General features: G+C 48.2%; 1 protein-coding gene across 2 annotated transcripts in view; it reads right to left on the bottom strand.

The window, feature by feature from the left end:
• Positions 1 to 17,111, bottom strand: part of pdzrn3b (PDZ domain containing RING finger 3b) — a 69,108-nt gene that overhangs the window by 13,970 nt on the left and 38,027 nt on the right. The window contains exon 1 of one of the 2 annotated variants that reach the window (XM_067241757.1): positions 1,789 to 1,874. The exons of the other annotated variant lie outside the window; for it this stretch is intronic. Within the exon in view, the coding sequence (XP_067097858.1) occupies positions 1,789 to 1,860 (72 nt within the window). The 5' untranslated portion in view covers positions 1,861 to 1,874. Of the gene's footprint in view, positions 1 to 1,788; positions 1,875 to 17,111 lie in introns of those variants that run through there. 2 annotated transcript variants of the gene reach the window in all.

A 17,111-nucleotide genomic window follows, 5' to 3' on the forward strand; every position in this document is an offset into this window, starting at 1 on the left:
AGAGGCGAGGCAGGGGGACGGGGGAAGGGAGAGGCGAGGCAGGGGGACGGGGGAAGGGAGAGGCGAGGCAGGGGGAAGGTGGAGGGTGGGGGGGCTTTGCTCCTTTCTGATCCCAACATCTCAAAAAAGCAGCCCCACCCTTCGCGGAAACCTTTTAGTCATTTTAGAGGCGGCCCTGGCATGATCAAAGCAAGGCGATGTGCAGACCCAAAGCTGAGACTCCTCTGTCATCTCCCACTAATGGGGCAGAGCAGTGTTTTGGGGGATAACGAGGAAGACAGACAGAGAGCCTCATTAGCTTCCTCCAGCCAACCACGAGCCACCCAGCCGCCCGCTCCCAAAATGGGCATGTCGTTTGCCGTGATAAGAGGACAACACAACACGGGCGCCGCCCGTTATGGATGAGCAGGGGGAACAAGAACACGCTGCTCTCCTCTCAAGAATACAACAAAATCTGTCTCAGTCTTACGCTTTGAACCTCGGCTTTGTCTGGTGCCACTAGAACACACAGGATCTTCGTCATTAAACTGATCCCAGCAAAAAGGCTAAAAATGAAGGAACCGTTCTTGGAAGAGTGGGTTGATTTCTGTGACAGCGGGAGTCTGAGAAGAGGACAGAATGGTCACATACCCCAAAGAACTTCATGAGAAACCCCCTCTGCTGGGCATGGAGCAGACTACACACCGTGCTCAGCGTTCGGGCTAGCAATTCTCTACCCAAGGAACGTTTTCATTCGCTGTTTAAAAAATACAATACAACTTGATCTACCTTGAGATGAGCATCTGATGTCAGCAGAGGGAGCAGACAGCTGCTTCAGAGGCAGTTCAAATGAGGACAAGACGGTTGTCAGGGAAGTGATAAGAGATGGTGGATGACTCCCTCACATCGTTCCTCGCTCGGCAGAGTTTCTTATGGCTAAAAAGTAGATCTCCATGCCATGATTTTTGAAATCAGTACCCAAGTCAGACAATAAAACTTTACAATCATTGATGTATTTTGTTAAGTTATGGTTGGGGTTAATTTCTGTGCATTAAGACCATTAGCACAGCCACATAGCACACATATCATATTGTATAACAAGATTGAAGGAATAACAGCCCATTCTTAATAACCTTTGTACAAATAAACTTTGCATCAGAATTCCAAAAACGATAAAGGGATTTCGAATGAAAACATACCCTCTTTTTGTACAAAGAGTGTACATAACATGCCTTGTATATTTCTTTAGAAAAGAATGTGCAAAATAAGCAAGTAAGAGTGTTAAACATAAACTTTCGATGAAGTCAAACAGGGGTTAAAAGCAGAAATGACAAAGTCAGCACTGCGTTGACAATGAGGAGGTGGGTGTGTGGTCAGCACACACTAAAAGATACATTCAGAGCCTTGTCACTCCATCATCCTTTCTTTAACTAAAGATCTTCACCTCTCCCTGACCCTGCGCACAGAGATCACACTGATGCCCCGAAGGGGGCAAGCCAGACAGCCACCACTCCACCACTCCACCCTATTCTGCTATACTCTGTTCTGTTCTGCTCTGCTCTGCCCTTCTTACCACACACACATGGGTGAGGACATGAGGGAAGCTAGAGCAAAGAAAACAAATCTGATGCCAGAGGAGAAGCTCTACAACTATCATCTAAAAACAAATTTCTGCCAAATACAGAAATTTGACTAAATATAATTCTGAAAAACAGGAGACTTAACTAGAAAAGCAACATTCAGCAAAGTTTCTTCCCACAGTTCTGTACCAAGTTTCACGAAGAGACGGTTGGAACAAGTTAAGCCTACCTGGCAGACTTCATACAGCAGTTTGTACTGCTCCTGTGGCTTCTGCAGGGTACAAAGGCTGCATCCCATCATGGAGGAGAGAGGGGTCTCACCATCCAGTCTTCCCCTCTAGCCAGACAGGCAGGAAGAGATGGGGAGATATGTTGTTCTGCTTCTCTCTCTCTCTCTTACTGTCTTTCTTTCTCTGGAGTGCCTCACTTAGAGCTTGACCACACAAGTCTGCTCTTTGTCCCTACTCTCAAGTCCAGGAATTGGCTTTAGGTTTAGCTTTTAGATTGACATAAAGGCTGCCCTGCGTGTATGTGTGATTGACTGAGAGGGAGCACACTCTCAGTCTGTCCCTCAGTAACACACACACTCCCTAGCTCTCTGAGCTGCGTCTGCTCTCTGTTAAGCCTGCTGGGGCTAGCGCCACCCCACAGTCTAGAGACACCCCCTCATGCATATTAAGTGTCTGCTTATTGAATAATCATGAGGGGGGCTGCTCCACAAAAATGGGGTGAGTCAATAAAGGTAGAAAGTAAGTGCCAACTATGATTAATGTAGAAGCATTCATTAAAACTCATAGCGTCTATTTTCTGCCAAGACTAAGTGAGTGACACAGAATCTTTTTTTGTGTTCACAGCAAGCAAACATGACTCTCAAGGGGTCAGAGAAGCGTGTCATTCATAACAGCTCCACAATTCCTTTTGAACATTTGAAGAGTGTGACAATGAAGTCAGCCCTATGAAAAGAGGATTGGAGTCCTTTGTTTCTATCTAAGGATTAGGGAGAAAAGTTATGAAATACTTTCTCATGAAAGGAGGAGATTAGATAGTATAGAATGTATATTTCCCTGTCCTCTGCTGAATGAAGTCTTTATTATCATGACCTTTGGCATTTGCATTGTCAGAGAGTGTCCATTCTCTCCCAATGTATGTAGGATAACAGCCCCCCAAAAAAAAGAAGCAGCCTGGATGTTTACCTCAGACTTCACCGTCATAGAGAGCAAGCTTCATCCGGCAGACCATCTGATGCTAAGTGACATGTCATTCTCTGCGTTCTCGCCGTGTCCCAGTCCCAGTCGGGGGCTGCTCTCAGCATCTGACAAAGGGTCATCTCCAATGTCGCAGACCTGGCATCAACCCTGCCCTCCACTCTGGTGCCACGCAGCCAACCAAGCCCAAATGCCAATTAGTGCCAACGAGCAGGGCGCCGGGTGGCCTTGCGTATTACGACCCAGGGGCGTCAGGGTGCTCCCAAAAACAGAGTGCTTCTGTCTAGGCAGCGCTACTGTACTCCCCGCTCGCGTAATTACCGACACACCACCTCGTCCAGTCTGATGTCACTTGGCAGGCAGACCCAACATGCCTGCACCCAGCGGGCTGGGAAATGTAGTCTCTCGACGCCAGTCCAAACACAACACACACACCCATCCCAAAGTCCTACAGCATGTCCAGGCGCATGACGTGACATGTCAGTATGGATGGCGTGACAATCCATGGTAACATCACCGAGAGAGGGCCACTCTGACATTCTCACCCCCTCCATCGCCCTCCCAGCCAGGATACCATTCCCCGCCTGTCAGAGGGAAGGTTATCAACAAAGGAAATATTATTTCAGACACTCGTCTGCAGGGCTCCAGCCCATATCCGCTCTGCTCTCGATGCTAGTCTGAGGTGAGTCCCAGTGTTTGGCTCCCGGACCTGGATGTAGGACATGGTGGGAGAGGTGGGGCTCCCGAGGGGCCTCCTGGTGTTGACACTGGTTCATGAGCCCGGAGCAGAGGGTTTCCTCTGGCCCAGATGTTTCCACAGATGCCTATCAGCCAGCAGCCCTGGCTGCTCTGCTGCGGTGCACCACAATCCTCCTCCAACAGGAAGACCTCTGTTGTTAGCGTCTGCGCCATCCTGTCAGTTTCTTCATCTCCCGTCTCCGCTGAGGAACAGCTCGCGGATAATCATCTCCTTTCCCACCGTTGTGGTTTTCAAAAGATGGTGCACGTCTTAACAACAGAGATTATATGATCATTTCACTCTGCTGACGACTGCTGATAATAAGACTGCCACAGGCAACCTGCAGGGATACCTCTATTTGGTAAGAGCTGCAATTATAATCAGTCGAATTGTGTGTAAACTCAGACTGAAAGCAGGGGTTGGGTCCCCATGGTCATTGTGTGATTAACTGAGTCTTGGTTGTGTGGAGTGCTTGGCAATGTGAGCACCATAGAACATATTATTATTATGTTCATCTTCTCTATCGTCATAGGGAGCCTAAGGCTGGGATAAAGGAATGATTTCGAGAAGATCCTCTTTACTCATTTTTATTTTAAAGCATGGAAAAGAACATAGAACACTGAATCCATAGTTTATCCAACATGAAGAATTCAGAGACTGTTTGGATTGTCGGACGGAACAAGTGCTCCAGAATGCTGTCACTGAATTCATTAATTTCCTTTTTTTTTGTCACTGATCAGTTGTTGCCTTGACAACAGCTTATTTGTACCCCTGTCCCTGTGCATGGGCACTGTGGAACCTGTCCTTTTGGGACAAACAGCCTTCAAACATTTGACCCGTGGACTCAGGAGAGAAAGACAGCTCAACTCTCCTTCATTAGAGAAACGCACAGTAGGTCAAACTGCCTTCACACAGAACCCTGTTAACAAGTCACACCTAAAGTAATAATGTCATGTGGCTTGTCATCATAACACTGGGGGGTTTGGGGGAGGTGGTGGTGTTGGTGGAGGGGGGTTCTAGGTGGATGGAGACAGACGAGGCAGGTTTGAGGGGCGACTGTGTCCCCCCTCCTAATTAACTGTGAGGTCCTTTCCCAGAGCAGCTCCCCTGTGCTGGCAGAACGCTTGGCTGGCTCATTCATATTCATCGACGCTCTGTTGTCCCAGTGGACCCAGTTTACCAGTTGAGGTTTTAACTACAGCAACAGAGGGATCCGGTGACTTCTGCTGCCTGCCACACGCACTACCAAACTCCTGACCAATCACTTAAGCCTTCTCTTGACTGAAACACTGCCGGACACATCCCTGTCTTTTCTCGCCCTCCAATCATTTACATCTTCAGGATCTTCAGAGTGCTTAATTTAAGCAATTTTGAGGCACGCCGCTTTGGATAAAAGTGTCTGCTAAATGAATAAATATAGAGTGGGACTGCGCAGACCACGCGTGGAACAGTGGGTGACCACTAGCATATATTTACAGTCAGTGAGCTGACCGGTCTTTGACTCTAATTTGACTAATTAAGGATTGACTGGAGGCTCTAGGGCAGGGTTAACAGTGTGTGGACCTCAGGCAGCCCTGGTGCTGATCCCCAGTAGTGCTTAAGAGGGTTATCAAAGCTTAGCAACCGGGCAGTACCTCTCTCCCAGGGTCTTTACCCAGCCACGGAGTTAATGGAAGCTGACCTTGACATTTCAACACGCCACACATGAAAATGTCAGGCTATCATTCTCTCCTTTGGGGACCGATCGACCGTCCAAGAGTTTAGAAGCACGGTCGTTAGACCTGAGCATGGACCAAATGTTACGTGAGAGGATGAGAGAGAAAGAGTGTGTCTGAGGGAGGGAGAGAGAGATAGAAAGAGTAGAGTAGAGAGAGAGAAAAGAGAGAAAGAGAGACTGAGCAGGGCCTCAGCTTGGTGTTGAGACTGGGTTCACAGGGTGAGGATGTGGAGAAGTGTGGGGAGTGTGGAGCCTGATGGCTGGTGGTGATAACACTGAAAGGCTTGACGGACAGCTCCTTCTCACACTCTGACAATGCAACATCCAGACAGCAGGAGAGGGTGGGGAGGCGTGCGAGAGAGAGGGAGAGAGAGGGAGAGAAAGAGGGAGAGAGAGAGGGAGAGAGAGGGAGAGAAAGAGGGATAGAGAGAGGGAGAGAGAGATAGAGAGAGAGAGAGAGAGAGAGTGTGAGAGAGTGTGAGAGAGCGAGAGAATAATAAAGAGAAAGATAGAGCCAAATAGACCAAAATAGACCAAAAGAGTGATAGAGTGAGAGCAGGAGGATGGACACCAAACGGAGGGGGTAATTGGAGTCCCTGTGCTCTATTCCATGCCTTTGTGGCTCATGTGAGAGTGTGTTCCCGTGTGTACTGTATGTTGATGTGTGTGTGTTTACTTGTGGAACACCAGGTTGTGTATTATTCATCAGAGAGCTGTCAGCTTCACTCTGAGACACAGATGCGGGTCCAGCAGGGACCCTGGCCAGGGAATGAGATCCAGCACAGCTTAACCAGCCATGCCATCTCTTTCAACTGAACACTACACCTGGCTGTGTAGGGACACGGGCTACAGAGTGCTAAAGGGGACATGTGACCACAGTAAATCTACACAGTATGTCAATATAGGAGTTGGTTAGTTGCTACTGCTAGTCCAATGCAGGTTGTATGTGTGGCTGGCATGACCAACTCTCTAGATGATAAATATAAAACATTTATTCATTTTATGGGGAAAATGATGTCCTCAATAATGATATGTTTCCAGTAATGTGAAGAGCAGCAAACACAAAACCTGTGGTACAATCACTTATTGGAGATATTATTTTCAATTTTAAAGTATCATTCTACACACAATTTTCCTATTAACGGCACTGCTGCCTCAACAGCATGTACTCAGCAGGAGCTAACAACAATATCACTATCTTGGTCTACTGCACAATCTTGTGGGATATGGGAAAACCAAACACAATCACTCTAGAAAACACACTGCCATATCTGATAAAAAATATCAAACTTGATGCCAGATAGGAAAGCAGATCCACCACTTTTAAGTTACTCTACACACAGTGAGCCACGGTTCTCAGGCAAAAACAGACACAACAGTGTTCACACGAGAGAATACACGACCGCAATCTGCCTTTCTGATTGTGTGAGTGGCTCAGAGCTGCTGTCTGGGGTTTTCACACAGGGGAGAGAGATGGATCTGAATGTAAATAAGGGGCTTGTGTTGACTGAGTGACTGTGGCTGTGGTTGATGGTCTGCCCTGCTCTGCTCTGCACTGACCCAGGACCTCTGCCACAGACTGAATAAGCGACCACCACAGGTCATCCAAACAATCACAACCTAACCTTTGCTACTATAAACATTCTGGAGCAATTGCCCACTGGCAAGGTATCATAAAAACTGTTTACAGCTAATTATCCAAATGCCATGCTATTCCTCCATGAGGTAACTCATGGTGCTTGTCAACACACTTATTAGGTGGGATATTAAAGGAGCTCATATTTCATCTTTTCTCTCCTGTGCTGAGGGCTGAGCCTGCTGGTGCAGCTCTGTGGTGGGGCCCCCGGCCTCACATGAATGAGCCAGTGGTGCACTGGCTCCTGTCAGGAGCTCATTACCCATCAGCCCTGGTGACAGACCTGCCAGCTCTGTCGCCATGCCTCATGGGAGTAGAGAGAAATGATGGAAAGTAAAGATGTAGGGAGAGAGGCACTGAGGGGTGAGTGCATAAAGCAAGGCTGCAGAGCTATGCTGAGGTGGGACAGTGAGTGAGGAGACCATGGCTCAAAGAAGCTGAATCAGCATCTGTGTATTCCCAAGGGGGCTGTCATGTCTGTCTGACAGGACTGTGACAGGAGAGTTACAGGCAGCATCCATGTTCAGGACACATCTCATTACATTACAGCACTCCCCCAGATGAAGGGCTTGGAGTGAGGGCTGAGCTCACTGACAGGTGAGTGAGTGACACCACCATGACATCACCTCACCGACCTGCAGCCCAGAGGTGGAGGACTATTGCAGCCGTCCCACAGTCAGCCCTGATAGATGAATGCTGAACACGCAGAAACAATATTATCCTGCACCTAAACATTCCTGTCTGTCCTACTTCACGATATGTTGAACGAAGGAAACTGAAGCATGTTGACTCTGCTAGTTGACTATCAGGGGAAGTCAGTAAATCTCTGTCTGAGCCCCCCCCCCCAGGTCCCACCAACCCCAACCATCAATGTTAGCCCATTATTAAAGAACTGGACAGTGACCTCGCTGGCCCAGTGGGCACACATGGCAGAGAGAGAGAGAAAGAGAGAGAGAGAGAGAGAGAGAGAGAGAGGGAGAGAGAGAGAGAGAGAGAGAGAGAGAGAGAGAGAGAGAGAGAGAGAGAGAGAGAGAGAGAGAGAGAGAGAGAGAGAGAGAGAGAGAGAGAGAGAGGGAGAGAGAGAGAGGAGAGAGAGAGAGAGAGAGAGAGAGATTTTATTGTGTATTGGATTAAGTTATAGAAACAGAACAATTATTACCAAATGTAGACTGTTCTTAGAGCTAAAACTAGGTCATGAGGATTTTGTTTAAGGCATTTTATATTTTAGAATATTTACAGTCTCAAGATGAATGCATCAAATCTGATGAACTCAATCACGTCTATTACTGTCGTGTTGCTTACAGTCTGTAGATGCTGACAAGCTATTGTTGCTGACAGAGAAACCAGGCAGTGTAAATACAGTCCTCCGCTCACCCTCTCACCCAGGCCACTGACACGTCTGCTAAGGACAATGCAAACCTGGTTTTCCGTGAGTGAATTCAATAAGCAACTCCTAGAGTATCAAAGTCCAATCTATATTGCTGTTCCACTTCCCTCTCTCCTTCCCTGAGTGACAGATAACTGAAAGGTCACTGCTTTTAGCGGGGAAGCACTAATTCTATTATTGAAAATGTGGATTTAATTCCTGACAAACGTCATTACTAAATGCATTGAAAACTATTTTCACTTACAGTACAATTCTATGGATTTCGATTGTCAGTGCTTCACTCACCAACCCTGTTTGAGTATGCAGAGCAGGTGTGGAGGATCTCTCATTTGTAAAACTGCAACGAACAAATGTCACCCACAAGGATAAAAGCATCTTTTATTTTTTACCATTTATAAAATGATTCCTTTTTACAGAATGAAAAATTGATTGATTATACTTAATGATGAGCATTGCCTTTTTAACTCATTGGGACTATAATATATTTCCCACAGGTGTTCTTTTGTGGGTTGTGTTTGAACAAATAGAGGATGCGTGTTTATGTCTAGGCCAATCTGCAATTTACATTAGGTTGGGAATGGGCAAATGGCTCTGAAGAGCAGGTCTCCCTATTGAGGTTTCTTTGTATGCAGCTCCCAGTCCTGTGTTGTCAGCACCCATGTGTATTAGTACCACCTATGAGTATTATTAGCACCACAGAACCCCAGAATGTAGTGTGTTTGATCCAAAGACATTTGAATCACACATTTAGTCTCTACTCCCGTCTCTCCAAATGGATAGAGGGAAAATAAATGGTCTGATTTCAAGGAGCAGTAGCCATGTAATTTTCCTCCAATGCCAATTTCATTTCCGCCGAAGTGCTCAACAAACGCTGCCATTAAAGGACACAATGCAACGGCAGTTTAGAGGAACAGGCTCCATTAGGACAGAGATGAAGACGGTTTTGGACCCTCTATTAATTTCATAAGGAACAGAAAAACATGGACAAGAAAGAAAGAAAGAAAGAAAGAAAGGGGGAGGGGGTTTGGTATAATGACTGATTTGGAGGAGAGAGAGGAGAGACAGGAACAGGGGATGGTTTGGCCTTTGAACCCCAGATCCCCTGGTGCATACAACAGGTCTAAGATCAGACAGAGGATTAAGGTCATTAAGAGAGTAATGAGAAAATGGCAAACATGAATGTGGCGGAGACACACTCCCCCCCCCCCCAAGTACATGTGTTACTCTGGTGTGTGTGTGTGCGTGGGTCCATCACTGTGTCCTTCTCTACACTATAACATACCAACACGTCACTTACTCCTCTCCCTGTGGCAATAAGTCGTTTTCTGTGTCGCCTTCTGTAGTGCTAATACACAAATCCTGTTTAACAGGGTCGCCATGACAGAAGTGGGACATTCAAGACATTCAGGGAGGTGTGGAATAGTACCCCAGGACAAGCCCTCCCCCCCACAGCCCACAATGAGAGAACTGCCCTTCAGCCAGGTTTACTAGGACACAGGCTTTTCACCAGATTGGAATTGGATAGAATTTCCACATTCATTGTAACTAGGATGATATGATTGGGAAGAAAGATATCTGAGATATATGGAGCACAAAAGCAATTCTTAAGTATGCATGTGTAGCTGTACTTTCAGGTTAGGCTCAGAGCTCAAGTTGTTTAGATAGCTACTTTCCGTCTGCGTGGATGTTTTTCCCCAATAACCTTATGTAATATGATGCATGAGGCAACTACTAAAACTCCACTACGCTAAACTAAACTATATTAAGTGAGAGACAGTTGGAGTGGCACTCTTAAAGCTTTTACAGCTCCTATCAATGGTGCACACCACTTCCAGGCTGAGTGCAGGCTTATTTCCCAAATGAACGCCGAAGGGCCTATGGTTCAGGAGCACTGTGAGGTTAACCTCAGCTTGCAGTAAACTGGCTGAACTTCACTTTACCTTAGAGAACAGCCCAATCACTTGAGTAGGACCCAAATCCTACTTCCACACTGAACGACTACAAAGGAAACACTTTAGACCTCAGTTAAGGATAGTATGTGTCATGCATCGGTATTAACTTTCATTTGGTCCTTTGACTTTCCCTGCTAGTAGAATCTTGTTCACTGGAGCATAGCCCCTACTCTTCACCCCTCTGATGGTCACATGTTTTCAATTACTCACTGTGAATACACAAAGCCAACCTGTGCTGTAATTCAATAAGGACACAGAGAGTGGGTTAGGCCTCAGTCATTGTCCTGGGACGGGTGAGTGACAGGGGTGAGTTTGACCAGAGAATGGTTACATTGTATCTGTCACTCAAGGCATGACACGGAGGACCCTGGGGTGTCTGGGGTGTCCCCCAGGACGGGGGTGAGGGCTCCTGCACGGCCACAGGCTGACCCTCCCTTGCAGGTTCCTCAGAAGCCATAACAATAAGAGGAACCAGCAGCTGGCTGCCTGCGGACAGCAAGAGAGTTTGTGTAGAGCTAGGCGGGACACCAGTGCACCAGAACACCAGAGATTGAGACATTGTGTGAGTGCCTCACAAATGAAATCTTAACAACCAATAGTGTAAAATTATATTTGAAGTAAAATGTATGATTTTATTGAGCACTTTTATCAATACATTTGATTTAAAAGTTCAAAAGGCAACAGGCCTCTGGGTTAATTTCTGGAGGCAGAGGGGGGCGTAGGCTCACCTGGCTCTCGTAGCCGGAGTGGTTCTGTGCATCCGTCCACTCCCACAGCTTTCTTATCTTACCCTCTCAGGGCCTCAGGGCAAACAGCCTCTCTCTATCTCCAGACTCAGAAGCTGCTGAAATATTGCTCGTCTGCCTATTAATGTTGGGAAAGGAAGCCTGACTCTCAAGTTCTACACAGTACTGCTGACCCCCTTACCCACACAAAGGAAGAGCTTTCCCCTTAGTCTGGCTCTAAGGGAGTGTGTGTCTATGTGCTGGGTTTTGGTGACTTGATTTACAGGGACTGATGGACAGACGATGCCAGAAAGGGTATTACAATGACCGACAGACCTCTAGCTAGACACTGGGTGGTTGCCAAGGAAACATCAACTGTTTTGTCCATCACTATGGAAACCAGTATCCCAAAAGTGTAGGGCTCTTGTGCAGAGGATGCTGGTTCATTGAAGATATTTCTCTAAAGGTCACAATACAATTTCTCCAGCTTTTTGTGTCTTTTACATTTCGAGGTTACATAAGTGGCAGACATTATATACTCATAATCTTCAATCAAACACTTACAAGACCAACCATGACCAGGCTGTTAACTGCCTTCATTAATCTTACTTAATCCCTAATATGGATGTCAAATTGCAAAAACATGATTGTTCCTTCTTCTTAAACTCAGTAAGAGATTGTCAGTACAAAGATAAGAGTCCCAATCAGTCTATGCCAGGTTACTAATGGCCAGCTACTGCACACCCACCACAGCATGTTATGAAACCCAGCAGGGTTAAGAATGTGATTACTCCATCCAGTGAGGTCTAATGCAACTCTTGATGTGTAATGAGTGCGAGGGCTCAGGTGAAGTAGAGCTTTTGTTCTCTCGCTCTCTCACTCCTGTAATGAGATTAGCAGTTCAAATGAGGGCTGGGATGGAGGCATCTGAGGCTGGGGCCTGGGGCCTGGGGGCTGGGGTTCAAGGCTCAGTTTTAGGGCTCTGAGTTCAGGTCTGGTGCTCAGTGTTCAGATATGGTGGTTCGGGATTCAGGCCTGAGCCAACTCTGTCAGAAAAGATCTGCTCACCTAGCATCCGGGCACAGATTAACACCTGATTACATCACAAATCTACAGGGTAAGCAGATCTGCCATTCCGACAGACACCAGTACAAACAAAGGCTCAAGCAACACCCAACCCCCTCCTTTCCCTTCCCCTCCCCAAGCACACACACACAAACACACACACACAAACACACACACACACACATACCAAAAGTACAAACAAAACGTCACACTGAGAAAGGCCACAGAGAGGTCAAGCATCTTTCCTGGGTAAGTAGTCGAGTGCTGACACAAGTTTCCACGTGCTCTGAACAGGTGTCTGTCTGGGCCCCTCCCAGTCCCAGGGCTCAGAGGTCAGGCAGTAAGACTGGGGCAGACGAGGAGCTCTCTCTCCACGACTCTGGCAGGTCAGATCAACGTGAGAGGTCTCATTGAGAGGCACAAGAGAGTTCAATACATGTCAAAGGACGAGAGGAAACCCGTTGACTCGAGTCCATCGAGCCGTGCATGTGCCTTGTCCCTCCTTGTATTCTAAAATGTGCATACCTGTAATGTGGTGGTATTGAATTCACACGCATTGATGAGACAGTGTGTAGTTAAAGGGTAAGGGAGTGGTATCAAATAAGAGCGAGACGAAAACACCGACAACAGAAGCGCAGATTAAATAGGATCACGTCGCCACCTAATGGTCATTTTTATTTTAGACTTCAGCCACAAATTCACCAAACGATGACGGTCCACCACCAAGATGAGGATTTCAAACTGGGACTGAGGAAGTGTGACGGATAAGGGAAAGAAGGTGTAATAAGATAGAGAGAGGTCACGAGAGAGAGGTGGAACAAACAGATGGCTAGATGAGGACAACCAGACAGAGGGATGATAGGAGGTGTGAGTGCGAGTGAGAGTGGTGCAGAGGGAGCTCGTACCAAACTGAGAATCTGTCCAAACAGATTTAGCAAGTGGCCTAATCCCAGAGCTGTGTCCTCTATGGGAGGCGGACCACACTGGTGTTTACCTGCTAGATTCAACAGTAGACCATAAATCTGCCCTAGAACTCACAATATACCCACATCTTGTTCACCGTCCCCCCCCCCCCTGTACCACCACTCCTTCCATCCTCCCCCCCTGCCTCCCACACCCTCTCTAGTACGTCTTTCATTTGGGCAGACTCACAGTGCACCCCACGTGTCTGTGTGTCTGCATGTGTGTGCATGTGCACGTGTGTTCCTGTCAGTCTCAGGAGCCCAGCTGGTTGTGTAGGCAGTGGGAGGAGAGGGAGGGGGAGAGATGGCTCCAGTCTACTATGACTCAGGCGGTGGCGCACATCCCCTACCCCCGCCAGGCAAAAATTACAAAACACACAGTCCCATCCCCCCCCCCCCCCCCCCCCGCCCCCCTCCCCCTGTAATTAGAACATTCAGATGCTCACTTTCCCCCTTAACAGACACTCCCAAGTCCCATTGCCCAGCTGCACAGAGCAGTAATAACATATGTGACAGGCAGGGGAAAGAGGGACTGGAAACACATTAGTAGACTGTCTGTTTGGGCTCTGGAGCCAGACTCGAGAGCCGGGCTGGGATGGGCTCTCCGTGAGTGGACTTGCAGCGAGGGGGTGTGTGTGTGTGGGGGGGGGGGGGGCGATGGTGGGCCCATGCTCGGCTCCATCAGGGGGCCTGCTGTGCTCGGGAGAGTGCAAACTGGAAGACATGAGAGGAGCCTGAGCGTTTACGGCCCCAGGGGGATCCACCACCTGTTCAAACAGCCAGCACTATCCTGAGGAAATGAAACCTCCCATCTCTACAGAGCTGCAAGGATCCAGCACACCAAATCCCATCTCTCTTTCTCCCAGGCCATGCTGTTTCTACAGCTGGGGCTCAGTCTATTTCTATCGCTATCTGGAAATCAGGACCAAGCATAGAGCTGCATTCAAACTAGGCGGGTTGGAAATTCATGTTTCCAGAAGAGATCTCCACAATCTTACTTCAGCATGCATTTATATGTTTAGGGAGAAGTGAGCAGAAGATACAAGTGGATCGCTTGGAGGAAAAAATCTATTTCTGATGCTAACACAAAAGGGCACTGTTTGACATCCACTAAACTAAAGCGTGTCTGTGTGGTTGAGGTCCGAGTTTGGACAGAGAAGTTTGGAAAAAAGTGCTAATGGTTCGACGTCGGCCTGGAGGACAAGCACAGCACATGAACCGCGTTTGACCTTGGCCAGTCATTGTTCGCTTAGTCCTACACATACACAAAACCACTCCATTTAACTGGAAGTGCATTCCGTCAAACACCGCTGTTCCTCTGACCTCCAGTCTCCAGTAACACTGCTGTTCCTCTGACCTCCAGTCTCCAGTAACACTGCTGTTCCTCTGACCTCCAGTCTCCAGTAACACTGCTGTTCCTCTGACCTCCAGTCTCCAGTAACACTGCTGTTCCTCTGACCTCCAGTCTCCAGTAACACCGCTGTTCCTCTGACCTCCAGTCTCCAGGACTGTCAGTAGAGGACAGGTGCTCATGCTACACTATGACATGTAACCCTCATGGCCAGTGACCTTTGCCTGGCAGAATGACCCAGGTGAAATGAGCTCCTAGGACGGCTCCTCACTGCATTGGTGAAACTCTTAAATTGTTTTCTGCTAACCCCCAAGGGAAAGTCAATATCTGCCCAGGCAGTCTCAGTCTTATCAGCCCAGACAGTGCTCTGGCGTCGGGCTCGGCAGACTACCTGGGTATGCAGCAGCCTGAGGTAAACAGCACCTTAACTGCCCCCATCACCATGGAGATATCCATCAGGAGCACCAATGAAAAGACAGACAACAGGGGCCAGGCTACCAATGAGTGCCATCGGCTCTTTTTATGAGCAGCTAATGTACTCAGCGTCTTTCTGGGCTGCCAGTTATTACTGCGAGTCCTTTCAGACAACAGGGCTCCTGACACCCGGCGCGACACAAACAAGTTCTGCCGCCTGTCAAGATGACTCATGCTACGGAGGAGGAGTGCTAATACGTTTTGTCCCCCTTCTCAATAGGCCATGCTGAGAGATTTAGGCGGGAGAAAAAGAGACGAGCCACAATTAAAACGCCTTACGGTTACCACGCAAAACATCTCAGAGCAGAGTGGCTCACCGGTTGTTTGAGCTCCTACTAGAAAATTTAAATTACACCTTTCACAGTGGTCGTAAATCACACCTTGTTATGTTAACTGCTCATGTGTCAAAAAAATTAAATACAAGCTGTGGGGAAAAGTAAGTCAGCCAATAAATCTGACATCATTAGAATGGAAGTTACAGAGAATATTGAAAAATCGTTGAGAGAGAAATACAAAAAAACAACTAAAGGGCCAATTTAGCTAACATGAATAAACTTTCTCTAAGAGCAGACATGTAGCAGCAACATGCACTATTGTAGCTGTAATGTCTTCTTGTGCCACTAGGAGGCTCTCTACCCCTCCTGTGATGAGGGAGCCATGTCTGAAGTGGAGTCAAGAGTGGAGTCCTCAGAGCTGAATCTCCACCGGGATGAAACCCAGCCCTGAGAAAGGCAGGGTTCTGACACGTCTACCCGGACGCTCAGCAGACCACAGCTTCAGTTACACATAAAATGCATTTTTCAGGGAGCATATAAATATTTTACGGTACTGCCACAGCTGGCACAAAAGCGTGTAAATCCCCTCTCACTCGTGTAAATATTTGTCTGAATATTCCACACCATCACCTTGTGTAAAGCAGGCTCTCCGGACACAACTCTCACATTAGGTGGAGAATGCATGCAGGACGCATGCATGAGGGAACACCAAGGCGCAGGGAGCACAGACAGCGAGTTCACACGGAACGACAAGACAACACCCTTAGATTTCTGAAGGGAACCCATGCATAACAACAGCTTGTCTTACCCGCATTGCAGGCCACACCTCCGCAGAAGGCAAACACAAACAAACAGCCAACAGGAATATAAGACTGCCTGTTCCACGTCACGAGTAGCGACTCACTCCACAGATGTTACTGACAAATGTGGATGCCATCGCTGATTGCAAGAGAGAAAAGGAGGGAGAAGAAGAACAGAGGGAGAGGAAGGGAGAGAGGGAGAGCGAATGAGTGAAAATGGTTGGGCTATTGGACTGGCCCGTTTGCCAGACGCATAGGTGCAGGGCAGGCATTGGGTGGGTGTAATTCTCATGCCTGAGTTGGCCCATCCTGAGTTCACTCATGCTTTTACATATGGCAGGCAGGAAGCACCTGGGCCCAGGGGCCTGAGAGTGACAGGCAGGCCGACTGCACCCATACAAACACATCATCAGCCCAACTGGAAGGAACCGGGCTTGGGCTTTGTGCAGGCCCAACCGGCAGGCTGTCTGGCACTGCATGTAAACGATCCCACCTCCTCTCCTCTGAGCTGTGGCAGTGAGAGAAGCCTGCCCCCTCAGCCTCAGGGCACAGGAAGCACTGGCGTAGGGAGCGTGTGGTACGAGCAGCAGAGCTCAGACGGCCTCCTCATGGGCTCCAACAATAAGCCTCCCGAAATCAAATGCTTCCCCCCCCCCCCCTCCCATTGGCTGGTATTGATTCCCGCTTGTACAATTCCTGTTCCTGTTCCAGTAGCGCGACAGAGCTGGAGAAAACTGAGGGCTAGGCGCGGCCAGCCTAGCGACATGACGGATGGGTCTGGGAGTGTGCTCTGGGAGGGGGGGGGGGGGTGTCGAGAAGCTGGGTGGGAGCCTTCGGTGAGTGGGGCTGGCGGGCGCTCAGAGGCCATCTGGGTAGGCAATGTGTAGGGTTTGGTGACTGTGTGGCTGCCCCCGCTGGGCTGTACGGGTATGAGAGCTCAGCCACAGCACCCAGAGGCAGGCAGCCCAAAGTAAACAGCTCATTGTGGGGGAAGGCTGACGAGCCGCAGTAATTGCATCGGTGGTCATGAGAGGAGGGATATTACCCAAGAGCAGAGGAGGGAAAGCCTTTGACACTCACATCGATCTTTATCTACCACAGATTCTCAGGAACTGTTAAAAGAGCAGTTTAGCAGAGCGTCGGAGGGGCCGGGAGGAGTGGACGGGTGGAGGGGAGATTTCAACTCTGCTTAAAAAATGTCCAAGAACCGCTAAGAGAAGTGAAATCGAAAAGTCGGTTCATTCGTGATTCCTGTCGAGCTCTC

This window comes from Osmerus mordax, chromosome 1, assembly GCF_038355195.1.
Source record: "Osmerus mordax isolate fOsmMor3 chromosome 1, fOsmMor3.pri, whole genome shotgun sequence".
NCBI lineage: Eukaryota > Metazoa > Chordata > Actinopteri > Osmeriformes > Osmeridae > Osmerus > Osmerus mordax.